The 27,453-nt window shown below is 33.5% G+C and overlaps 2 protein-coding genes across 7 annotated transcripts in view; one reads left to right on the top strand and one right to left on the bottom strand.

Annotated features, from left to right (window-relative positions):
- LOC135848893 (netrin-3-like) overlaps window positions 1-16,090 on the top strand; it is a 192,162-nt gene extending 176,072 nt beyond the window's left edge. For both annotated transcript variants that reach the window (XM_065368975.1, XM_065368976.1), the window contains exons 6-8: window positions 8,730-8,798; window positions 13,939-14,113; window positions 14,836-16,090. In XM_065368975.1, the coding sequence (XP_065225047.1) occupies window positions 8,730-8,798; window positions 13,939-14,113; window positions 14,836-14,977 (386 nt within the window). In that variant the 3' untranslated portion in view covers window positions 14,978-16,090. The remainder of the gene's footprint in view (window positions 1-8,729; window positions 8,799-13,938; window positions 14,114-14,835) is intronic.
- A 3,370-nt stretch (window positions 16,091-19,460) lies between these two features.
- Window positions 19,461-27,453, bottom strand: part of LOC135848894 (uncharacterized) — a 46,885-nt gene continuing 38,892 nt past the window's right edge. For 3 of the 5 annotated variants that reach the window (XR_010559454.1, XR_010559451.1, XR_010559453.1), the window contains exon 4: window positions 19,461-25,016. Coding sequence is in view for 1 of the 5 variants with exons in the window: in XM_065368977.1 (XP_065225049.1) it covers window positions 22,252-22,295; window positions 22,894-23,026; window positions 24,871-25,016; window positions 25,248-25,260 (336 nt within the window). In the remaining 4 variants the exon portion in view is untranslated. Of the gene's footprint in view, window positions 25,017-25,247; window positions 26,945-27,453 lie in introns of those variants that run through there. The other 2 variants (XM_065368977.1, XR_010559452.1) reach the window with 2 other exon arrangements.

Raw genomic sequence — 27,453 nt, 5'->3', positions numbered from 1 at the left:
CGCGAACGAATCACTTATACGAATCAATCCGTTCGCGAATGATTCACTAAAATATTCAATTCGTTCGCGAATGATTCGCCAAAAATTATTCAATTCATTCGTGAATGATCCACCAAAAATCAAGTATAAATGAATCGATTCGTTCGCGAACAAGTCAACTAAATGAATCAATTCGTTCGCGAATGATTCACCAACTACTAATCAATTCGTTCACGAATGATTCACTAAAAAATTCAATTCGTTCGCGAACGAGTCACATACACGAATCAAATCGTTCGCGAATAATTCACCAAAAATTATTCAATTCGTTTGTGAATGATTCACCAAAAATTAAGTAAATGACTCTATTCGTTCGCGAACGAGTCACCTGTACGAATCAATTCGTTCGCGAATGATTCACCAACTATTAATCAATTCGTACACGAATGATTCACTAAAATAAATTCAATTCATTCGCGAATGATTCGCTAAAAAATTTAATTCGTTTGCGAATATTTCATCAAAAACTATTCAATTCGTTTGTGAATGATTCACCAAAAATCAAGTAAATGAATGGATTCGTTCGCAAACGAGTCACCTGTACGAATCAGTTCGTTTGCGAATGATTCACCAACTATTAATCAATTCGTTCGCGAATGATTCACTAAAATAAATTCAATTCGTTCGCGAATGATTCACTAAAATAAATTCAATTCGTTCGCGAATGATTCACTAAAATAAATTCAATTCGTTCGCGAATGATTCACTAAAAAATTCAATTCATTTGCGAATAATTCACCAAAAATTATTCAATTCATTCGTGAATGATTCACCAAAAATTAAGTAAATGAATCGATTCGTTCGCGAACGAGTCACCTGTACGAATCAGTTCGTCCGTGAATGATTTACCAAATATCAATCAATTCGTTCGCGAATGATTCACCAACTATCAATCAATTCGTTCGCGAATGATTCGCCTAGAAATCAATCAGTTTGTTCAATTGCCAATCGGTTGTAAATGATTCGATTCGATTCACTTCGCTTGAAAACAGATTCACAAAAACCGAATCAATCGTAAATTAATTGATCCGTTTGCGAATGATTCACCAAGATATCAATCAATTTATTTAATCAACGATCGTTCGTGAATGATTCGATTCGATTGTAAACAGATCAATTGCTATACAAATGTTTCAAAAAAAAGTGAATCAATTCGTTCGTAAAAGATTTTTATTTGAAGAAAAGTCTGTCTTCGCGAGGTTTTTTTTTCTATTTTTGACGTAAATTTTGAAATTTGAAACCCTGAGGGAAAAAAGTGATGGTTTAAATCAAGGATCCAAAATTCTTCCCGCAGCCCTTTGAGACCCCCTACATCTTTTTTCAAATATTTCAAGATCTGATTTTCTCGTGGAAAGGTGGATGGTGCAGGAGGAGAGTGACATTTCCCTGATTAAAATTTCGTCAGCTTCTTCCAATCGCAGAAAATTTTCAATTTTTTTTTCTTTCAATCTTTCATCAATTCATCACGAAAGAAAAAAGTAATTTCAAAATCTTCGAAGAGAAAACGAATAAATTGAAAATTTTCAAGTTTCATTGAAAAATTCATACACTCAAAATCATCTCACCTTTTGAAATTTTCAAACAAAAATTTCCATTTCCTTTCCTTTTGAATCATCTTTAAAAGGCTATCAGTGCAAAGAACCCACGCATCAAAGTATTGCATTCGCGTAATACCTACTCGTAAGATAATAATGAAGTAACGATACGTACTCCCACATCACCTCCTCTCTCTCTGTCTCACATGCTGATTTGTACATGTGCTTTTGTAGGTACCCATCTTCTTCTCTTTCCCCGTATTCTTTTCAATACGGTATCTGTGCTGTACTGCGCTTCGTATGTGTACTCGTACTTATCGGTTTATTATTTTTAAATCTCCGAACAACACGTTGTTTTTGAATCTACAAATAGTACAGTGCATAAATGCACATTACACAATCCCTTTTAACATTCTTCATATCCGGTACCGAGTATCTATGTACTATCTAGCGTATAAGGCTGCTGCATTCGATGCACTATGTCTCGTAAAATGCGGCCAAGTGCAGCGAAGCTTTGCACAGATATTAGCCCTGTGTATCTCATTTTGACATCGGTATGCGGTGTGCAATTTTATCATCCTAAACATTTTATTTTCTGCGCTTCGACTCGACTTCTAATTAAGTCATTTGCGAAAAATGCGCTCGATAACACATCAATTATTGCAAAGTCGTATAACGATGGTATGCGATTTCTATCCTTTGAAAAGATCCGAAAATACGATTCAAGTACCCAATAAAAATTTCGATCAATCTTCTTTCCATATAATTATTCAATTTTTGCATTAGGTAGGTAACTGAAGTTAGCTGTTTCGAAAAAAATAAAATATTCTATCCAGCCCGATGATCGACATTCAATTAATTCATAAAACTCCCAATCTATCTATCTTGTATAATCTTATTTCCCTTCGATCTGAATTCTGATATATTTTTTTCTTCTTTATTCTCCTAAACACCTAATTCATTCACACCATAGATAAACAAATTTATAGCTTTATCGCATTTTTTCCCCATCACTAATGGGCTAGGTCCTTCCGTTCCGTCATTTTTCGGACATTTTTCTAACATTCGCCCGCATATTTGCGGACCAGCCTAGAAGTACATCGATCCTAATTTACGGTCTATCCTTTTTTTTTTACACATACACGTGACACGTCGATGCAATTCTAATTTCGCCGAAGTAGGGAATAAATTAATTTCACGTAAAAGTATTTTACCAGCTTCTTCCATTAATCTATACAACGAGTATAAACATGCGAGATTACACGAAGCTATACATGAATACAATTTCTACGAATTATTCCCCATCACCATTACCTCAATTAAAATACATCGACGACCAAATCCAATCGAAATAATTTCTCCATTTAATAAGAAAATCCATAGGAATTGCAGACACACAGGATACAAGTAGGTAGATAGGTATGCAATGCAATGTGAGGATGAGGATGGCACTTTATTCTTCGGATAATGCAAACAACTTCACGAACCGGTTCCGATCGATTATTTTTGAAGCAAACAAATTGTCATAAAATAAATTATTATAACGTGAAAAATATTACACTTTTTTTTAGACATGCCTCCCTCTATCTCTTTCTCTTCGACAAATGCTAAAACTATCTACCTACCTTCATACGCTATTTTTTTTTTTTTTCAAACAAGCAGCAAGATGGTTTTAATACATTCCCCTTTCCTCACCACAGATCTCCAGTTATTCATATTAATTTGCAAACAATTTCGTCGTTTCGCAAATTAGTACCTAGACCTACGTTCAATCAAGATGACAACTCGCAAATTAGTTCGAATCGATCATTAGGATAATTTATACAATCTGTCAATGCACCTGTAGTAGGTATTTTGAAATTAGGTATCTCGACCAGTGATCGGATAAAAAGCAGCATTCACGTCGGCTAAAAAATTTATTTATAGGCTGCAAAGGCATCTAAAAGGTATTGACCTCCAAAAAAAAAAAAAAAAATGATCAGCCGATTCAAAACAATGGTCGAGAGGGAAGCTCAATAAGCACCAGCCAAAGTTATAGGTGCCAAAGTTCACTTTTGACCTTTCCAGAGCTTCTAAAAATTTCTGGAGGAATTTGAAAACTCGCTGGAGGCTCCAGAATAGCCCAAACTAGGTTGCAGTGTGAGAGTTGGATTGAACGAATTATTCAAATTTTGAATGTTCAAAAATTCGCAAAAAAATCCAAAAATGAACTTCGCGGCGCCTGATATCTTGGTTTTGGGGGTTTTAGAACATGCCCTTTCAATCTAGCTTGATTTCGTTCAAATTGTAGATTGCCAGATATTTACGAAATATTTTTAAAAGGTTCTCGTTCATTTCACTTTTCATTCGCTGAAAATATTTCCAAATATGAATAAATTCGATTTTCATCATCATTACACCCACACATCAAGTACGCCGTTACAAGTGAGTTGTGGCTTTCTCCTTCAAACTCATTTTACACTCTGACAAATCAAATTTATTATAAATACAGATCCTCGAGCTATCTTAACACACCCTCCATTCGTACACTCTTCCTGATAGTTTCATCTATTCCCATTTACACGTACCTAATACACAATGTAGAAAATATTCAAACACTTCCAAACATATCGTATAAGCGATACTTTTGTCAAACAACAAAATATACATACGAATACCTATGCTTGCTCAATATGCATCGATTTCGATTTCGAAAACTTCAATAATATTAGTTTCGATAGGTATACCAGGGCTGGGTTTAAATCATATTCTACATAAATGTACATTATAGTTAGGTTTGGGTACACAGTGCAGATACACAAATACGAGTATCTATTCGAATCGTATTTCATAACGAGCATTCTCCAATACACAAAAACACAACGTACTCGTACCTCTACCCAAACCCGATCCTTGGCCCACCTATTCCGCTGCAATGGCGAGCAATATTCACCATCGAATCCAATCTGCCTCCAGCTGAGCTTGTACACACACATCGACCTTAATTTATGCGTTAATCTCACGCTAAAAAGATGAGGAAAAAACGTCGCGTCGTTTTGTATAGGTAGGTACGAGTAGCAAATAATGTTGTGAGATCAAGTGGTTAAAGTTTCGTTTTCAAAATTCCGGTCGAATTACAGAAAAAAACAATCATCCCAACTTCGACAGGTCATCTCTGTTTAGGATACTCGTAGATCTTTCAAATGCGTCAAATTTTAGCTCTTATCGTTATAATTTGCTCAATGCTCAGGATGCTCATATTTTGTTTTTCATGAAAAACAGACCTTCGTGAATTTGAAAAAATTCTGAAGAAATTGATAGGTACGTAAATCAACTCCGTAAGGTTTGAAATTTACTCATCATACTGAATTTTGCATCAAAACAGCCCAAGTTCCAACATGCGATCACTCTATACCCAACGATACTGATTACTGAATTCCCACATTAAAAATGGCTGAAAATGAAGAAAAACTGGAGGAATGGAGGTTAAAGTCTTCTATGCAAGGAAAATTTTAAATCATGGATAAATGTTTTCAACTTCATATCAAGAGTTAGGTAGGTAGCTAGGTACCTGATTTTAAATTTCGAGAACATCTTAAACGTCAGACCAAAGACTAAAAACTCTGACATCTAACATAATATTATTAAAATATGAGAAATTGCCCATTTTTTCCACCGCGTTTTTAAAAGTCTGGCATGATTTTAATAATTTCTCATGAAATTTTGATTTTTATGAGTTCTTAAAAGTCAGACAAAATTTGAAAAATCGCAAATTTTTTTTCTTCAAGTCATTGACTTACCTGTTTGCTCTTGCAAGGTCGTCTGTATTAATGTTTGCCCTCTCATAGTTGCTTGAGTTCTTGTTTGACTAACCAAGGCCATCTGGCTGGTCTCTCAAGGTCATTCACCTGTCTGTCTGGTTACTTAGGGTCATTGACCCATCTGTCTGGCCTTTCAAGGTCGTTGATCTGTCTGTTTGTCAGGTCTCTTAAGTTCATTGACCCGTGTATGTCTGGCCTCTCCAGGTCGTCTGTCTGCGTAACTGGTTTCTTGTGGTTATTGACCTGTCTGGCTGGTTTCTTAAGGTCATTAACCCCTCAGTCTGACCGTCTAAGGTCGTCTATAAATATGACTGGTTTGTTAAGGTCGTATGTCTGCCTTTCAAAAGTCATTTACCCGTCTGTCTGGATTCTTGAGATCATTGACTCATCTGTCGGGCCTTTCAAGATAGTTGATCTGTCTGTTTGTCAGGTCTCTTAAGTTCATTGGCCCATATGCCTGGCCTCTCCAGGTCGTCTGTCAGCATAACTGGTTTCTTGAGGTTATTGACCTGTCTGGCCTCTCAAGGTCGTCTGTAAACCTGACTGGTCTGTTAAGGTCATTGAACTGTCTGTTTGGGGTTACAAGATCGTATGTCTGCCTTTCAAAAGCCATTGACCCATCTGTCTGGCTTCTTGAGGTCGTTGAGCCGTCTATTTGGCTCCTCAAGGTGATCTGATTACCTGTCTGGCTTCATAAGGTCCTTCACCTATAGGCTGTAAGTATGGCTACTCAATGTTGTCTGTCCATCAGTCTGTCTGTCTGTCTGTCTGTCTGTCTGTTTTTTCAAGGTGATTGACCTGCTTTAGGTATGGCTTTCCAAGGTCATTTGTCTGAATGGCTGGCTTCTTTAGGTCATTGACCTATCTCTGTCTTTGCCTCTCAAGACTGCCTGTCCAGCTGGCTAGATTCTCAAGGTTATTCACCTGTCTGCTTGACCTCTTCAAGGCAAGTGGTGTTTAACAAAAGTTTAAAATTACACCTTACAACTTCTTAGAGGGGAGAAGGGGGATGAAGAGTGAGTCAAACTTTTACACCTAAATTTTTTACTTTTTCAATGTTATGATGTGGAGTAAGTATATTCCTCTATTTTTGGGGGGAGGGGGGAAGGACTACGTGAAAATTTATGAATTTGCACAAAAATTCAAGAATATGAAGTAAAAAAATAACAAAATGGAGCAAAAATTTAGCAAATTGATAACAAAACCAACAATTTTGACACAAAACTAATGAAAATGACGAAATCTTGAGGGGAAAACTCCATAAAATATAATATGAAAAATGAAATACAGTATTGAAATAATTAATCAATGAAAATCAGCTCGAATTTAGTCGAATCTCATAGAAAATACAGGCCAAATTTCGAATAAAAGGGCAGTAAAAAACTACAAAACAGATAATTTTACGTAAAAAATAGTTGAGAAAGATTGACAAACGAGTGAAATTTTGAAGGGAAAAAAAAGTTAAATGATCACATAAGATGAGAGCAAAGCAAAATTACCTCTAATCATTAGAAAATCATCAAAATCCAAGAAAAAAGTGATTTACAGCGAAGTAGGATTAATTTGAAAATATCATTAAAATGTGCAAAGTGATACAAAAATTTCCCAAGAATGCAAAATTAGCAAAATCTATTCAAAAACCATGATAACGCAACAATTCATAAAACGCTAAAAAAAGAAGTGAAATCACAAAAATGTTTAAAAAAATTGTAGAAGAAAATCAGCATAAATTGAAGAGCAACACCTGAACAGCAAATTTGGCACAAAATCACCGAAACGATATAAATTCGATGACGTTTCTATTAGGGACACTCTTCGACACTTTTTCCTCTCTTTACTTCATTCTCAAAATGCAACTTTAACTGAATATCTGTACCTCTACCTACCTATTTTCAACTCGATACGAACTCTACAGCTTTTTCTTATACTGTATCTGCTCCATATTTCCATCGACTTGAGCAAAACATAAAATTAAGTAGCTCGAACGAAAGTTTGATAAAAACCAACCAAAAAAAACCTTCATTACATTTCTCATTCCTCTACTCACCTCTGTCTCCTCCTCATTTTCGTTTTTCTCCAACTCAGCTCTAGCTACGTTCACCATCGCGTTAAATAGAAGATTATGACAAATTGTAGTGTTTTGAAACACATGTTGCGACATTACCGAGACGCGTAGTAAATTACCGGTAATTTATAAACATTTACCGGTCGCGAGATTTTAGCTTATATGATTTATAATCGAACGTCGCGTCGCGTCGGTTGCTGCTGCTGCAATGCGCCGGAGCCACTGATTAATCGAGTAGTACACGCGCCTTCCTGCAGCCATGTCGACTCATTCCAGTTCCAAGGGAATATAAAGATATCATAAATGTACGATAGTAATGTACCAGAGATGAAAAAGGAAAGGAAAAGTTGAGGGGAAAAGCACAAATCAGAAGGTGAAAGTTTTTCGCTAAAATATGTACTTAATGGAGCTGAATCAGTTGAAATCATAGAAGGTTCATATAAAAAATACACTCAAGAAGGGAAACGGATCCATTCCATTGACCTCTGCATTGTGCTTTGAACTTTCACCACTCTTTTCAACTCTTTACCATTTTTTTCTACAACCTACGGTATAATCAACATTTAAAAAGAACTTGAAAGCTTACACACACAATATCATCAAGTACCTAGCTAGCTACCTAGTACTCTATCGAAACTAAATACCTCGCACAGGTACTCACATCTATCCATCTATCTCACCTTGTTAGTAGCTCTATACCTATATAGGTGGTACCTACTCTACAGCTAGAGCATGGATTCTTTCCTCACTTCCTTCGGTCGTACAAAGAAAAATATCACCGGTCCACCATGCCATCACCTCTCCTTACTCTTCGCAAATTTGCGTCCAATAAAGAAAGCTTAGGTAACCTTTCATTGTGATTCCAATACTCTTATACGCAGTATGCACAAAGTATATGCTTACTTATCCACCTTTTCTCCAATATACTCTCCACACACATCAAACGTATCGTATTCCAAACAACTCAACCCCCCTTTGCTTCTATTAGCCCCCGAAATACCACACAGCTTTCTTTTTACGCGGCAAAAAAACACTGACTGACCGTATTTTATGGCTTCTTACACACAGAATAGGTAAGGTACTAACCGAACGACGACCATCATCGTGTGGTCTTCGTTTCATTTCCCTCCTCCTCCTCTCATTTCCTTCTCTTTTTTCTCTTTTTCCAGTCGGTGTACTTTTACATCCGACTTTGCGTCTTCTGTCACGAAAATCTTCAAAGTCGTATTTTCAAGTACCCTTCGAGTATTTTTCTTCAATACGTAATTATACTTTTTTCTATGTTTACAGATCAATGTGGAAAATGTCGAGCTGGAAGTCGAAGATTAAATCTGAACAAATACTGCAAACGAGATTACGGTAATTAGCGGAATATATTATTTTCAATTAATTTTCATCATGGGTGATAACATGTCAATTCGGCCAAGAAGTGTTAAGGGGGGTCGGCGATTTTTTTGAAATTTTTTCAGTAGAAAGACCTTCTGAAGGGATGGCCAATGCAATGGTGCAAATCGCAGCACTCTAGCCCTTTTTCAAAGGCTGCTAGGGGGTGTCAAAGTTTTCAGTGAACTTGAAATATCATCCATTTCAGCAGTGGATTACTCGATCATCGCGATACCTACCAAAATGGAACTTTTTCCAATAGTTAGGGGGTTTGAAAGGCTTTTTTGTGATATCATAAAAATCAGTGTTGCCACTTTTTTTTCGTAGAAAAATTAGCTCGAAAAGTTTCAAAACGTAGTTTTCATATGGTAACGACACTCAAAAATTCTGAAAAAAATATATTGTGGACAACTTTTTATGTTGAACAACATACTAAAAAATTGAGATGGCATTATTTAGTAAAGTCGATTTAAAAAAATTGAAAGTTTGCGAAAAAATGCGATTTTTCAATTTAAAACATGGAAAAAACTTTTGATTGGTGAAGTTGACCCATTTGACCCCTATTTTTACGTATTTGTCGAAAAAGTTGAAAAAATCCTTTCACTCGATGAAATGAACTCCTCACAAAAAATCAAAATTTGAAAAAATTCAATTTTCAATTCCAAATGTCAAAAAAAGTTTGAATTTATTCAGTTGTCTTATTTCGACCTATTTCTGACGTATTTCGTGAAAAATATGATAAAAATTACACTCGTAGCAAAAAAATTAAAATTGGTTATTTTTTGAATTTTTTCGAATTCTGATTTTTTTGTGACGAGTTCATTTCATTGAGTGAAAGGGTTTCTTCAACTTTTTCAACGGATGCGTAAAAATAGGGGTCAAATGGGTCAACTTCACCAATCAAAACTTTTTTCGTGTTTAAAATCAAAAACTTGCATTTTTTTCGCAAACTTTCAATTTTTTTAAATCGACTTTACGAAATAACGCCATCCTAATTTTTTAATATGTTGTTCAACATAAAAAATTGTCCATAATATATTTTTTTCAGAATTTTCGAAAGTTGGAACAATAAAAAAACTACGTTTTGAAACTTTTCGAGCTGATTTTTCGTAAGAAAAAAAGTGGCAACACTGATTTCTATGATACCACCAAAAAGCCTTTCAAACCCCCTAACTATTGAAAAAAGTTTCATTTTAGTAGGTATCGCGGTTATCGAGTAATCCACTGCTGAACTGGATGATATTTCAAGTTCACTGAAAACTTTGACACCCCCTATAGTAGCCTTTAAAAAATGGCTGAAGGGCTGCGATTTGCGCCATTGGTCATCTCTTTGGAAGGTCTTTCCACAGGAAAAATTTCAAAAAAATCGCCGACCCCCCCCCCCTCTCCTTACCACTTCTTGGTCGAATTGACGTGGAATGATCCTCACGTCGATATGACTGAATTTCTGAATTTTTTGCAATTTGAATAAGCACATTTCTATGAAAATTGCACCTATTTAAAATTCGAGAATCAGTGGAAAATTGAATTCATTTAAACGATCAAATCCAAAACTGGATCCAAGACCTTATCATCGGGGATCTTGTAAATATTTTTTCAAAAAATGCCAGTTGCTTATTACTGGGTAAGAGCTTGACACAAACAAAAAAGTGACAAAAAAATCCCCAAAAGCGATCAAAAGTCCAATTTTTAATTGAATAATAAGTAAATCTCAGTAATTCAAAAGGACAATATCAATTATCATACAAAATAAACTGACTTTATCCACTCCCTCCTCCCCCTTCCACAAAATAGAGAAATAAACAATTAAAACAAAGTACAAATTATTCACGATCATTTTTTTGATAGACCATTTTTTACCTCCTAATTAGAAAAAAAAACACACCGGTTAACTTAGTAGGCACATTTTTGGCATTCTCACATTTCACTCTCTACCTCTTCTAAATAAATATTTTACAATCGCAGACGTTCCTTTCATCATCAGAAATAACAATAATAAAAAAAAAGAACTACACAAGTACAATATCGCGGAACATAATAAAATCCCATTTTTCATTTCTCTCGCAACCACTCGATAAAGAAAAAAAAGGGTTAAATACCGCTTCGATACTCTATAACCGTACGATTACTTCGACGATGATATTTAAATTATTTCATTCGAGTACCTAGTACCTACTCGTAAAAGTACGTGTACTCGACTAAAGTACACATTCTTCGTGTTATTTTTTTCTCCTCAATCAATGAGGGGTACAAAAAAAAAAACAGAAAAAGGAAAAAGAAACCTGCAGGATTAATATTTTTTTTCATCTCGCAAAATTTTCCTCAACAACGAACGCGGCAGTCTTTTCAAAGATATGTGCACAAGCATATACGAGGATACAAGGTATTCGCGCCTGTAATTGAAAGCTTAGGCAACATATACGACGGATTATACTAAAACGAGGCGTTTTTTTAGTCTATCTTATTTTTTAAAAGGAATTATTATTATGGGAGAAATTCGTTCGCCTTCGCATACATTACGAGCGAGAGATTATGCTTTTTTTTCTTCGAAGTTTGTTAATGGAATTAAGTAACGAAATAATTTAGTTTTTATAACAGTTTTTTTTAGAGGGATTTTTTTTTTTCGTGATGAGCAAAATGTACGTATTTGTATTAGAATTTGCGAGTCTCAATTTTTTTTTGATAATTTTACTGAATAAGATGAAATTGAAAAAAAAATAGTAAAAAATTGACGATATGAAATATTAAACATTATTTTGGAATTGGAGCTAACGAAAAAAGAAAAAAAATGAAAATCAAGTTAGAAGTAGGTACGTTTAATTTTAAAATGAATAAATATGAAAAATGGATCGTTAAAAAAAAACGCCAATAGGATAAAACATCCTTCAATCTAAAATTTCACTTTTGAAAATTGACACAAGTGATACAAAAAGGGGAGGGGGAAGGAGGAGTAGACAAAATTCGAACCAAGCTCGACACAAAATTGTGCCTTTTTCTTCACGAAAACTCACTCAAAAGACAGATTGACAATTCAACAGTTTAAATTTTTCCACAACGTGTACAAAAAAATCTCCGAATCAAAAAATAGTTCCTTATTTTTGCAGGTCTTTTGAAAGACCCTTCAAAGATTTGCCTCCCAATTTTTTTAAAGAGTTCTTGAAAATGAGAACTAAGTACCACTCTTCCTCAAATTAGGAAGTGCAAAGCCACAAGTGAAGCAAAATCTGTTTGAATATTGTTACAAAATTGTTAATTTGCAATAACAAATTTTATTTTTACTTTTATTCATTTTTTACGACTTCTTCAAGATGAGATAAAAACTAAATTCTCGTAGGTAATTTTTTCAGAAATGCAAAATTCTTTTGGCTTTTCCAGATTTTTTAGATTTCTACGTTACATTGCAAATAGTTCACCAAACTCAGCCATTCACAATTTTCTCAACATCTGCACATCCAATTTTTTCTGCTATAACAAAAAGTCTGCGGAAACTTTGAAATGAAGAAGCAGAAATTTGGCAGGAAATTTTACAAACACTTTACCACCAGTTATTTTGGGGGGGGGGAGCAAGACCGTCCACGTTATTCTTTTGCTTTCCCAATGTGTCAGAAAATTCAACGATTTTTTTTGAAGGAGGAGGGTCGAAAATACCTTCAGGATTTCAATTTTTCATTGGAAAGATATTTTACAAACACTCGTGGCCTTTTTTAAGGAGGTGGGAGGAGGGGGAGGGGAAGAAACATTAAAATATTACAAGTCAATTTTTCGCTTTTCCAACGTCTTTGGATATTCTAATTTTTTTTTTTGAAAAGGAAGGCAAAGGGGTGTTAACAATACCTTTATCATTTCAATTTTTGATTTTCAAATCTTTAAAATTCTTTTGAGCAATTTTAATTAAATTTAACATACTTTTTTTAACGCACCATTCAAGTATTCTAGAAAAAATTCAAATAAATTCTTGAAATAATACTTCTAAACAGAGCGAGGCACAACATTTTTGAAAAATTTTCGGTTTAGAGCATCAAAACGAACGTTTTCAACATACTTTTTATACGAATTTGTTTCATAAAAAAATGCAATCTTATTGTTCTTCGAAAAAGACTTAAAAAAAGTTATTGGAAACTTTTCGAAATTTTCTATTTACTAAACGAAAAGCTTTGAAAAATCACACAATTTTGAGTTTAGAATTTGCGAGTTCAGAAATGAGGAATTTTGCGAAGAAATTTCCTCAAAATTCTAGAAAACAAATAGTTTGATTGGAAAAAAGAAAAAAAAAATCAAGGCTTTTCGATGAAAAACAGGACAAAAACAAAACTTGCCAAATCAGCAAGACTGAATAACCAATAAATTAAGGAGGAAAAAAAATTGTGAATTCCCCCTTCGAAAGGAAACGATTTCGAATTTTAAAGTACGTATTTCTGGGTTTTAGATAAGAAAAAATTAATAAATGAAATGAAGAAAAAAAGTAAATATTACGGTTCTAAAAAATGATTGAAAAAATATGTTCTGTGCTTTTTTCTATCACAAAGATCATTTGATTTTTTTTCACATTAAAGGGCCAAAAAGCCAGTTTTTTAAACCAAATTTTGAGACCTTCTTCTCTGTTATCTTGAGCCTGGAGCATTTTCTTATTTGATCTCGGAGACTCTGAAGGTGGGAGGAAGGGAGGGACATTAATGAATGCTTGTTTTTTTTTTATTGGTAATCGTGATTGAATTGGAAGAAAATTTAACCACTTTTTATGGTTTTTTTTTTGAACACTCAAGCGAGCCATGTATAGTCATAATTTTGGTTTCACTATTAAATTTAGTAGAAGCAAATCCACTATTAACATAGAAAAAAATTTCCAAAATAGATTCCAGAAATAAGTTCTGCAAATGCTGAAAGTGGGGGGGGGGGGAGTTAGCCATTTGGTTCGAAAGGTTTGCATTTTTCATTGAAAATTCTATACCTATAAAAAATAATTTTTTCAAACGATTTTCATTCAAATCATATTTTTTATCGTCCATGGAACGTACATATTTAAATTAAACGCTGGGCTAAGAAATAAAACCAAACACAAAACGCTAATAAATAACACGAAATTTTCTAATCCGTTATTTTTCATATCTAATTACAGCCATCCTGGGAAAAATCTTCGAAAAAGAAGCCATCAAAGATTGGATCAAATTCACCATAAACATACAGAGCATTTACAAAAGGACTCGAGATTCCAAGCTGAGACGTGGTTCGACCTTTGTTTGGATCCACGAGAGCGATTTAGCTTGCAAATGTCCAAAAATCAAGACCGGAAAGTACGTACCTAGCATAATCTTTCTCAGCTCCTTCAAACCACCACTACAGGCAACTCTTTCTACATCCTTTCATTCAAGTTTTCCAACGCCTTAAAAATCTTGACTAGACCTGGTTATAAAAGAAACCAAAGGGTGAAGAAAGAGGGAAAGAGTAAAACGTTCGCGATGATAATTCAAATTCCATTAAAAATCGAGTACTCGTCGCTCAAGGTAGACCTAAAGTTGCATTAAAACCGTCTAAAAACTTCATTATACAAAAACCATATTATTAATTCAGAGCATCAGCAGATTTCATTTTCTCGATAAAACAACATTTTTTCACCCAAAATTAAAAACGGGGAAAAAGCAGCGAAACTGTAAACAAGGAATACATTTGCATATAACAGATACTTTTTTTTCTATACTTCGTAGACCTCTTCAGAGCATCTTGTTAGTATTTCCACAAAACCTCAAAATTCTCAACAACCAGATTAATATTTGGCTATACCGAAGTGGTGAAATTATTCCATCAAAATTCCTCTACTCGTATCCATTTTTACCTCACGGTTCACGCTGCCCATTGGGAAATATGCAAAGAGAAACACTCCGGTATAAAATGCACAGACACCAACTCCTGTCCTCTCAATTTTACTCAATTCTATCTCTTTACGATACACGTTTCATAATCTCAGCACCCTTTTTATGTATACCCACTATACGAACGTCTACTTTTATTTACGCAGATCGTACTTAATCCTGGGCAAAGAGAAGGACGGCGACCGAGCCGGCTTAACCATTACTCAACGTTCGCTGATCATAGAATGGCGAGACGAATGGCACACCAGGATCAAACGACTACAAAGAAGATCTCATGAATGTAAATGAACGTGACCACAGCTTCCTTCATCGCTGTAACTTCTTTCGACTTCGACTCATCATACCTTACAGTATTTTTCCAATTTTCAAAGTAAAAAAAAAGCCATACGCGATATCGCCGCCGATTATACTCGATTCGTATACTTAATTTTGGTAAAAAGGGCGGCGAGATCAAAGGGAGGAGGAGAGTGAAACGAGGATCGGATCCTCGTTCGGTTACACGTTCCATATTTTCGTATCAGTTGTCGCATTTTTTTTCTCAATTTTTTTCCTCTACTATAAAGTGCAGGGTGATTTGAAAACCTCTCTATGTATGTAGTTCCTTGAATGGAAGGAATAGGCAACTTGTACTACTCCAAAGATGCGTCAGTTCTCTTGAAGGGACAAATTAAATCTGTAGCATTATTCAATTCGCGAGATGTGGACTGATTTCCAGCATAAAAATGAACAAAATAACATGCAAGTTGCCTATACATACCTTCATTTCTTCCCCCCTCCCCAAAAAGGATGAAATATCCTTTGAATACGTTCAAAATCACTGAAATTACTTCGAAAAGAATTCCACACTCTTCTATTCACACATATTTTCAAAATTACTCCTCAATTTCATCGATAAAATGCAATAAATCGTGGAAAAATTCATCAACTTCCAAGTTGCCAGCTCGCTCCTTTAAAAGGACCCTGACAATGAATTAAATATCGGTTTCGAGTCACCCTGCATAGTTTTTTTTCTCGTGTTTCTATGTTTTATTTTTCTTTTCTTTGTTTTTCATTTCTTTTTCTTTTTTTTTATTTATTTATTTAATATCATAATAATTAATACCGCGACGAGTATTATTTCGCTAAGTGTATAATATGTGTATTGTATGTGTATTTACGTTATTTTAAAAAAACGTGTTTAATTTTTGAATGAAAAAAATATTACCTATTGTACCAGTTTCTCTCGCTTCGATAGAATTTTTTTTCTCTTTTCTCTATTTTTTTTTCTCTTTCTCTAATTTACCAATTATATTCGTTAAGAGTTTATGTATAACTGATGAAAGCTTTAATATAATTTATTGCTACATTAATGTACAAAGATTATCGTGTTAACCAAGAGCAATATACCTATAGGACGTTGCAGTCTGATTTTTAAATGATATTTTTTGCAATTCAGCATCCTCATTATTTTTATACAAATTGTTATCGTTTGCCTCTCTCTTTGATTTAATTCAATTAATGCTAGTCGATCGTGTTCTTCGATGTAATATTTTTTTTGTACTTTTATAGAATAATTTTGTTGTTGTTTTCAATGGACAAAATACCTATTGGCAGAAAAATTTGAGGTGAATTTTAACGAGAAGAAATCTTACAAAAAAATACTAGTACCTACTAGTACCAAAAGCAATTTTCAATTTTCACAATACTTGAGTTGATATTTAATTAATACCAATCTATACCAACCGAATGAAACCAAAATTTCATTCATTTTTTGCATTTGAACTGCTTCATCATAATTCATAAATAATAATCGAGTAATTTGCTCTTGGTATATTGTGTAAATAAATGTGTACTTATTATATTTTTTTGTTGAAAAAAAAAATCGAAAAAAATAATATCTACCGTGTGTCCAGGTGTTTCGTAAAATTTACGTTACGAGAACTGAAAAAGTAATTTAAAAACATGCAATCGATTCCAAGAATCGTTTGTGAACGAGTTTCGGTTCGGGTTAAGAATTCAAAATAGTTTTACGATCTATTGGAATGAGAAAAATAGATGATTTTCAAACGAATAAATTAAACCAGAATTTGAAGGGAAAAAATTCATAAAAAATTACGATCAAAATCATTTTTTCCAAAATACCTAAAACCGAATGATTTCGAACATATTGAATGATTCAGATTATTTTCGATCGATAATTAAGACATTCTTAATTGAGGGAAAAAACCAGAAAAAGATAGAATTAGCATAATTTTTAGGCTGAAAGTGAAATCACCCGTTTATATCATCGTTGCGAATTGAATGATTTGTGAACAACTCACAATCGACTCTGAATGAATCAATCACGACCGAAAAGCAAAAATAAAAATTCCATATCGATACGAGTAGAATTCAATTACAAATTACAAAAAGTGGGTTCTCAAGCTGATAATTTATTCGCCATTTTGATCATTGGTGAGTTAAAATTTTGAAGAAAACAAAATGAATCGTTGTTTCCATCTATACGTTCACGAACGATTAAATCAAAAATCAAAATGATAGAAAAAAAAAACATAATAAGATGCAAAATATCGAGTTAATTTCATAATGACTGCTGAAAATTGATATTACAACAAAATGAATCGATCGTGAACGATTGAATCAATCCTAGTCGAGTCGTTCACGACCGATTAAAAATTATATGCAAAGGTCGAAACGATGAATTCATCAGTCATTTTAAGTCCAAGCCAATAACATAATGCATGATAATTCAGAATTCCTAATTGAATCGTTCCTGACGAACGAATGAACGACTGAACCAATTCCCCAACCGCAACCACATTTTTCAATTTTTAAAAATCATTCACGAACGAATTGAAAATGGCAAATTAAAGGTAGATTGGTGCTGAAAATTTTTTGAATTGCTACAAAAAATGATCGCAAAGAAAAGTTTTTTAAAAAAGGCTCATTTTTTTGGTTGTTCAATCGATCAATTTTTGGTAAACAAAATCGTTCCCGAACGACAAAATCAATTCCCCAGCCACATTTATCTTCTTTCATTTTTAAGAATCATTCACGAACGAATTAAAAGTGGCTAATGAAATAAAAAAATCGAGGTTTTTGGACAATTTTTGAAAAAATGCAACTCTCTGGAATTTTATTTTTTTCCAACGATTTTATTAAAAAGCGAAATTTTTTCACAATTTTTGATGAAAAGCAAAATTTCTATCAAAAAGCAGAACTTTTTGGAAACTGTTTGCAAAACAAATATTCTTTTTGGCAATTCATGGCAAAAGAGCGAGATTTTTGGATAATTTTTTGAAAAAAAAAATGTTGGGAAAATCAAAAATATATTGAATTATTTATCTCTTAAATGAAACAATAGAATCAATTCCTTTTTCGAATCGTTCGCGACTAATAAAATGAATGGCTTTTTTACTCGCTCTCTTCACGAATTATTCATGAACGAATTTTTTCCATTCGCAAGAATTATTCACAAACGATTAAAAAAAAATACCAAATAAAACAGGAATTCGAGCTATAAATTGGTTGAAATTCAAATAATCGTAAAGAAAATAGTTTCTGAAAAAAAAAGAATAATTTTCCCCGTCATTCAGTTGACCAGTTTTTAAGCTGGATTTTTTATTTTTACAGATAAAAATTCAAAATAATTACAAATTACACAATAATAAATAAATAAAACTAGAACATCAAACTCATTTTTCGGATAAAATGTTCATGAAAATTCAAAAATTCATCATTAGGTATCCTAAATTAAATTATTCGTGAAATACAGAACCAATTCCTCCTAGTTTGAATCGTTCACAACCGATAATATGATAAAAACATCTGAATCAAGACACAAATTATTCAAGATCGAATTAAAATTGAGTATAAATTTGAAAGAAGAAGCATCAGACGAATTCTTCCCCATTCGTAAGACAATAATTTATAAATTTATGTATTTATTTACCTACTTGAAAAGAAAGAATCATTTTTCCCATCACTAAACTCGGCCAATTTATGAGGTAAATTTCACGCGAGTCATTAAAAAAATATGCGAAAAAATTTGAATCCACTATGTAGGCTATTTGTTGATTTTATGATTTTAGTGATTCAGTCGAAAAGTAAAATCAACAACTATTCAAAGTTCAAACAATTTGAATATTACACAAATTACCATGGTTACAAACCAAATCATTCGTGAACGACTAAGTAATAATGAATCAGCTGAATCAACGCGACCTACTTGATCTCAAGAATCATTTGAGATCGAATTACATTCACCAATGCACCAATGAACGATAAATTGGCGCTTACATTGCTCTTCGTTCGTAAATGATCACACAGTAATAATTTCCTCAAAAAAATGAATCATATTTCCCGTAGCTGAATTGAATTGTTCACAATAAATAGGACAAAATGAAAAAATTAAAAAAAAAAAAACGAACAAAACGAAAACGATGCAGAACATTTAATTTATTTCTTGATTGACAAAATTATCATAATAATGAACTGAATCATTACAGAATTAGTTTAATCCGAATCGTTCGTAACTAGTAAACATGATGAATAAATGTCAAAATCAAAACCACATTCATCTTTAGGAATTAGTTGTAAAATAAACAAAATAAATACCTACAACTAATTACCAACTAAATGACTTATTTGCAAACAAATGAAAATGGTTCGACAATTTTTTTCAAGAATCGTTCGTAATCGAAATAAATTATAAAAATAAAGGAATCCTTCGCCAATAATCGCAATCAAATGATTTCCAAGAAAAATGAATGATTCATTTTTTCTAAAGCTAAATTAAAAATAACTGAAAAAAAGGACAGGATACAGAAATTACTTTTTGACTAAATTATAACTGCCCATTGCCCAAACTGAATCATCAGCCGAACTCAGAATCAAATTCATTTAATTCATTCGTGACCTACTCGTATATGAAATTATAACAAATAATGTCTAAAAATAATTATCGAATCTGCATTTTTTGAAATCATTCCGAATCGAACTGAAATGGCACAAAATACAACGAACAAATGTGCAAAGAAACTTTCCTTCCCAAAAACACCTCTTTTTTTCATGGAAGAATTGAATCATTCTCGACCCATAAAAATCACCATTAACGCAAACCGAACTATTTTTTAATAACTATTCATCATCTTTCATTCCAAAAGCAATGATTTCAACTCGAGCTATCTTCAGTTGAAAAAAAAACTCCTACCTAAATATTAATTTAAATATTTTTATACATTTCATATACCTATTTAAACAACTATTGTTTGATGTCGCTTGCATTTCTATTTTTATTTATTTGTATTTGATTGTTAGATATTTAGAATAAATACTACCAAACAAAACACACAGCTTATTTTCAAAATTAGTCATCATTCGTAATGAAATTCTCCTCTGAGTAGGTACACCGGAGAGATAAAAGCTCTCAAAGCTGGGAATATTTTCGGTTAAGATAAAACTAAAGAAAAAAAAAGCCCCGAGAACGGAATATTTCCAAAGTGCTCGTTTCGTCATTTCATCGTCTCGACTCTCGAGTGTACTCTAAATATTTAAAAGTTACTCCATCTCGTTTCTACGTACCTATATAGGTACCTTACCTACTAAATATCAAACAACCTAAGCTAAACACAGACTACTTCAACAATACCAACGACCCAGCTTGGAATTTTCTTTATTTCTTTTCGCATGCAAACACAAAAATGCGCTAAACAAACACATTCCATTCCAATTCACCATCTCACCATAATACCTTTACGATCATCATCGTTGCTGGGTTCGTGTAATGGTAATTCTATAATACACAACCAGAATCTAGATTCCTATTTCCAATTTCTCACACATACACACAACTGGCAACTCAAATCGACCTCAACTAACGACCCTATAAAACACAACTCATTGTCAACCTACATTACCATAACATACAAGAATAAGTATATAAACTTGCATTCACCATCGTCGAATCGGCGCGAACCATTAATTGCAATTATTTTCATTAATCGTGATTAATTTCTTCTACATTCCGTAATATAAAAGCGCAAAGTTCACGTAAATATACTACAACAATTCAAACGACTCAACTGTCTATTCGTTGTTTTCGATAATCATATTATAGAACGATGTTCGTAGAGCAGCGCCAGACCGCCGCCGGCCACATTCCATCTCATATGAAATTTTTAATACCCTATGCCCCTATTTTTTCTTCTTCACATTCGATATGCCACAGATTATTAATTTTTTATTACCGAGCTATCTTCGATACAGTAATTTCGGCCGCCTCTACGGATTATCGAACCGAGTACATCGCAATTTGGTGGTTTTCCATTTCCAAATACAAATCGTTGAACAAGAAACTGTAAAATGGCACAGCGGCGGTGGTTACGGTCGCAGCTATCTCTACACATTGTACCTTATATCATAAAATTTACACCTTATTTCTAACTAAATACGTTGTCAGCTTCGCCGTTAAATTAATCACTGAGTTTATCAGTACTTACGCATTTTTTTTTACGATCCAATGACATAGTTTTAAGCGAACGCCATCGCTGGAATTTTCCCAACATCGATAGGACGACTACGTCGACTAAAAATAATACATTATTTCGAATTAAAATATCCGGTTACGAGTATTATTAACATCTTTAAACACCGATAGTTCAATATTAATCACTAATTCGCGATAATTTACGTTAAATGATACTAAAATTCAATGAAATAACTTAAAAATTAACAACCAGCACGAAACTGCAAGAAACGTCGTGTTTTATCATAACCATAATCGTTCAAAATCGTAAGGGTGGATTCCGATTGGCTGATTCATCGCGTAATCAAAGGTCATCGATGGGGAGGTTTTTTTTCGCAACAGGTGCCTCCGCGATTACGTAATGTTTCGGTAATTAGTAAGAATTACGAAAAAATTAATATTTCTGACTTCTGAAGATTTTAGAAAATTTATGGAATGCATTTTTTAGATTTTTTCTTTATTTATTTACTAATAAACGATAATTAAACGTTAATTTATCGTCTTACGACCATTTACGCATTCTTTCAACATGATTACGATTCGAAAATGCACAACATAGATTATAAATAGTGGTAGAAATATTAATACTGATAACACTAGTCGAACTCGAAAACTTATCATAGCTTCGGTATTGAATAATTTTTCTAATTCTTCGCTGTATTATAAAATTTGAAGCATTTCGATTTGATATTGATAGGTATCGATCGATAGAGAGGCTCATTTAGAGTAATAATCTACGGTACAAGTCTAATTATAGCAATTACAATACATACATCGGTATAATTTCACAGTACACACCAGATACATCAAGTTTCAGATTCCAACACCCGAAATCTCTAATAAACTAGAGTCTAGACATAAGTAACTAGTAACTACCAATGCTTATTAAAATCTACGAAAGTTAATTGATCACTATACAATAGTATCCGGTAACCTAGTGTAATACTAAACACAACGTAGAATATATGAACGAAATTAGCTTTCACAATGATCTCAGAACATTCGATAAATCCGCAGATCACCGTGAAAACCAGTTTCGAATCAATGTCAATCGAAGCTACGTAAAGATGAATACGTTGACCGGATCGAACGAACAGCAAACTGCAACACACAAGATGAAATTTACAATACACAACCGTTCATTATAACTCGCTCTGCCTCATCGTATCTATACTATAATAAATCACCAGCACCGATCTAACATATTCGTCGGTTCGTTCACCTAATCGAATAAAACCGCACACCGGTCAGTAATCGACATACTCGCTATTCGCAAAATAAGCACCATACCGCTGAATGTTGGTATTATCTCGTCAGCACATTCCTCGCATGTTACCGCCCAGCTACCTCGATTCTTGGTAAATTGCAAACTCTTTCAAAAAAAAAAACACACAAGACCGAAACACGATAACGTTCGAGTAAGATCCAACATACCGCTGTCGCTGCCACAACCAACATTAATAAAACAATCAGTGTCTTATCGAGTGAAAATGCTTTCTAATGAAACCTAAACGGATACAACACAATTATCAGACTAATACCTTCGTCTCGTTGAAGATGTTCGTATCGTTTAGCTTTGGCGAAGTCTTCGTTCATTCGCTCACACACACACACACGTATCGACAATTTCTAAGAATAAGATCACTTCGAGAGGAGTATTTTAAAGGTCAATTTCTAACGTGGTTCGCCGCAGATTTACTTGGACTTGGAATGATTAACGTAGCGATGTCTCGTTGGCTTTGAATTTCATCGTTTTCGTAGACAAATCTCTGTATGAATTCTAGCACTGGAACAACAGATGATGGCACCGAACTCGTATTCGCAATCTTCACCTGAAACGAGTACTTCGTTAATAACTACACATCGCCGATACTAAAATAAAATCCAAACACGAATTAATTTCTATCGTTAACATCACATTTCATCACAATAGTTAATACTTCGAGACTTCGAAACCCAAAACAACAATAAAACAGAAATCGAATTAAATTTCATCGATACTAGCTCATCGAAACAAACCATTACAAGATCTCGAACCGAACTCTCGACATTTTCACAATCCACCGACTCGAACCGAACCAAAAGAATGAAGAATAGTAATATTTTTCTGCACTACTTCGAAATGCAACCAAAACGTTACCGTTATCGCAAAAATCAGTGTTACCGAACTAAAAATACCAACTATTTCAACAAAATTCGAACCATTACTCGAGGAAGACCTTTGCCAATGCCAGCTCATCGAACGAGCAATCATTATACGAACGAGATCTCGACCAATATTCCCACCACGTTAATCGTAACCGAACCGATCCGATATGTGAATTCCAACATGCCAGTCGCGTCTGGCATTCTTCGAGCTTATCCGATCTTCATCGAAGAAGAGAAGGAAAAACGTTGAAAAATTGCTTCCGTTAAACGACAATTATCTCGCTAGTAGTTGATAACCACTTAATTAAAACACTGTAAAAAAAATCCAACTCTGAGTTGAAACAAGACCAACACTGATCAACGCCACACGTACACTACGAAAGATTCTCACTCTATCGATTCAATTTATTTGCTATAATTTCTAAGAACCCAAACGATTACATCTTCACGTTACCTTTAAGGTTCACAACACGCTTTAACGGTGTGTCGGCAAGCTGAACGTGAAGCATTTCCAAAAAACCTTGTTGTTTATACGTTTACGCACACAAGAAACTTCGAACGAACACTTGTTTCCGGTGTAAAGTTCGGCCCGATAACGTCCCTCTCTTCACGTTGTTTTTTTCTCACTCGTTTCCACATTATTTATCGATAAACACATTCTTTATCGTATATTAATTATCTTCTTTACTCGATTCATAAATATAAGTTAATCTTTCTCCCTTTTTTCTATAACTTCTATTCTTGAAACTAAAACACATGATTCCTTCAATGAACATTCGCACGATTAATAACAAACTTCGCACAGTACAGACGTTCTTCTTCACACTATTCCTCTAGTTTTTCCCTACTGGCTTCTACGTTCGAGTGAATCTGATCTTTGCACACATTACCTGCGAATCTTCACCATAGCAACACAATGCTCGTTGACGACCCAGTTGACACGACACGAGTTGAACAAATTCATCGAAAATCTGTCTAGAACGAAACAATACCATCGAGAAAACCACCAACCGAACAACCAACGAAAGAACATACATACACAGATTCACGGTGAGCCAGCTATCGCCACGGCTACGACTACGAACACGACCATTTCAGCGTTCACGTGCATTTCTGTAGTATTAAATATACTTAATAGAACGTACAAAGTTCAACAACATATACGCGCCATACCTACAAATAATGATCGTTATACGAGAGAGCTCCACAAATTAGGAAATAATGACGCCAGCCTTAATACGTCAGAGACGAGAAAAAAACACGAAAAATTACCTACGTACGCTATCACGCTGCTCACTGCTCAGCTCACAGAGATATGCCGTAGAACAATAATTCCAATTCGTGCGAATGAGAGTGTACTTTTCACCGTGTAGTAGCCGACTAGCCGTGCGTACGAGTCCATTCTGTGCGAGTGTGCGTATCACGCCAATAATCATTAACCCATTATATAAATGAAACAATTATTAAATTGTTTTTTCAACACTGTAATACCTAGATTCTACATTACTTGGAAATTTTTCGACCTTACTCGTAGGTGGACATCGTTTCGTGCCATTTCAACGAGGCTGAAAGATACAGGTTGCTTGATATCGACGGTACAATCATCGTCGCCGGAATCTGATTCAACGTTTCGAAGTACTCGTTGTCTCGTTCTCCCAAAATAACAACCGAATCCTGTGAAAGGATAAATAAAATGTAATTAGCACATCGAGCAAGACGAATAAAATGCACAATAAGTACTCGTTAGTAACATAGCATGAGGTGGTTTCGATCTCTACACAACTAACCGAGCTCCCAGCATTGTGGCTACATAAATCTTTCAAATCTCAGCTTACACTACTCAGTGTTCGTAGCCGGTTTCGAATTCAATATAATAAATACATGTTCATTGTACGGTAATATTACCTGTTGAAGTCATAAATCGACGTGTAATAACTTTCAAGAATAAGCACAATTACTTAATTGTCCGTTCAACTTGAATCTTATGAAAAGCACTTGCAAATTACTTCATTTTACCGGCGAAAACGACGGCACGTGTACAGAAAGAGAAAAGTTACTTCATTCATCTTCATCACACCAAAGGTAAAGAAAGACAAAGAGCAAAGACAAAATCATCTGCAGCTGCACTCCAACTCTGCCCTGTCTGCACCACCTCCCCCTCAAAGCTTTTTTTCAACAAACAACATTGAAAATGCATTGACAAAAATGGAAAAAATGTTCGATTTTTTAATCGTCCCAAATATGGGACTGGGAAATGGGGAATCAGATTTTATTTTAAATTATTATTTTTCCATTATTTGAAATTTTAAAATTAATTTTTTAATTTTTAATCATTCAGAAAAATGAAAAATGAATGGTCAAGTTGAAAATTGAATTTTAATCAAACAATAAAAAAAAAAACTAAGAAAAGTCAAAATTTTTACATTTAAAATAAGAAGATCATTATCAATTTTATTTTCAATATAATATTTTCATTTTTGGTTCAGTTTTTCTTTAGTTTTCCATTTTTTTCTTTTCAGCTTTTGAACTATTTGATTTGAACAAACTTATCGTTTCGATTTCGAATTCGATTCAGTTTTTGTTTAAAATTAAAACTCGAAGGATTCCATTAATCTGACAAAAAGAGGGGGGCGCCGGGCGGAGAACAAAAATGTGGATCAGAAATTCAGAATAGAGAGTACTGACCACTGAGACTGAGTAGAGTTCGTAATCAATCTAGTAAAAGATAGAATAGAATAAAATGAAAATTGCCTTTTCTATTTCATGTGAGAAATGATTTTTTTTTTTTACAAAAAATAAAAATTGTTCACTACTCTATTGTCCAATCACTCCAATCCAGCAATTTTACATCATGCCTGCTATTGTGATGTAATTGTAATTAATTGGACGATAATTATACAGATTTCATGAATTAACGAATAACGACCGACGAAGCACAAGTCTAAAGTTCGACGAATGAATATGGCCTTTTTAAGAGTTTGACAACTTCACTATAGAAACAGACACAAATTAGCTACTTATTTGGAACTCGTTCATTTCAAGCGACGATATTTCAAAATGAAAAAGAAGTTTGAAAAATGAGGTTTAGAACAAGAAAACTTCTCAATTTTTCGTACCTATTTAGTTTATAATTTATTTATTTTTAACACCAACATTACGGTAAGTAAATAATAAGTTGATCCTTGACCCTTCAACTCCTTAATCGTAAACGATCAGACTGTGACAATGAAAAATAAATTATTTTTATTCGCAAAATAAATTTGAATGATCACTGAGTTTCGAAATAGAGGATTTTCCTCAATTTTTTTCTAAAAGATTACGTTGATTTCAAAGATAAATTTACAAATGCAGGCGTTAACAAAGAGTCAAGTTGATGGGTTGTAAAATTTCATCAGCTGGAAATCTTTTCCATCATTGATCTCAATTTTTTCGTAAGATCGACAGCTCGTGAAGACAAAATGTTTACGTCTCAACAAATAAAATTAGGGTAAAATAACGCCACGGTTTTCGATTTTGATCGAATTTCATTTTGTAAGTTTGGGACATTTGGTTGGAGCATAAAAACTGATGGTATTTCTACGCAGCGTGAAAATTTTTCAATAGAAAAAGTTTCATTTCAGAAGACTTCTGAACTTCTTTAGAAAATATGTATATCGATTTGAATTTTCGATTTTATATAGGTAATTATTTCCACTCTGGAATTCAAAATTTAGAAACCTAAAAATGTATCAAAAATTTTCAAAAAATGCCAATTTTAGTAAGTAATTAAAAAAAAAAAAAAAAAAAAAAATGAAAATACAAAATAAATTTGATCAAAATTAAAACTTGTGGCGTCATTTGCCCTATTTTATTTCAATTTTCTAATGATGTACAAAATTTCTTCGTGAGCTGTACAAGTTGTCAATTATAATTGAAAAAGGAGATTGAAATTTTGTGTTTTGGAGCATTGGACTTTTATAGGTAATTATTTCCACTCTGGAATTCAAAATTTAGAAACCTAAAAATGTTGTTAAATGATTATCAAAAATTTCCAAAAAAGTCCAATTTTAGTAATTATTAAAAAAAAAAAAAAAAAAAAATGAGAATACAAAATAAATTTGATCAAAATTAA

The sequence above is a fragment of the Planococcus citri genome, chromosome 5 (genome assembly GCF_950023065.1).
Source record: "Planococcus citri chromosome 5, ihPlaCitr1.1, whole genome shotgun sequence".
Taxonomy (NCBI): Eukaryota; Metazoa; Arthropoda; class Insecta; order Hemiptera; family Pseudococcidae; genus Planococcus; species Planococcus citri.
This window is presented reverse-complemented; position numbering and strand designations above follow the sequence as displayed.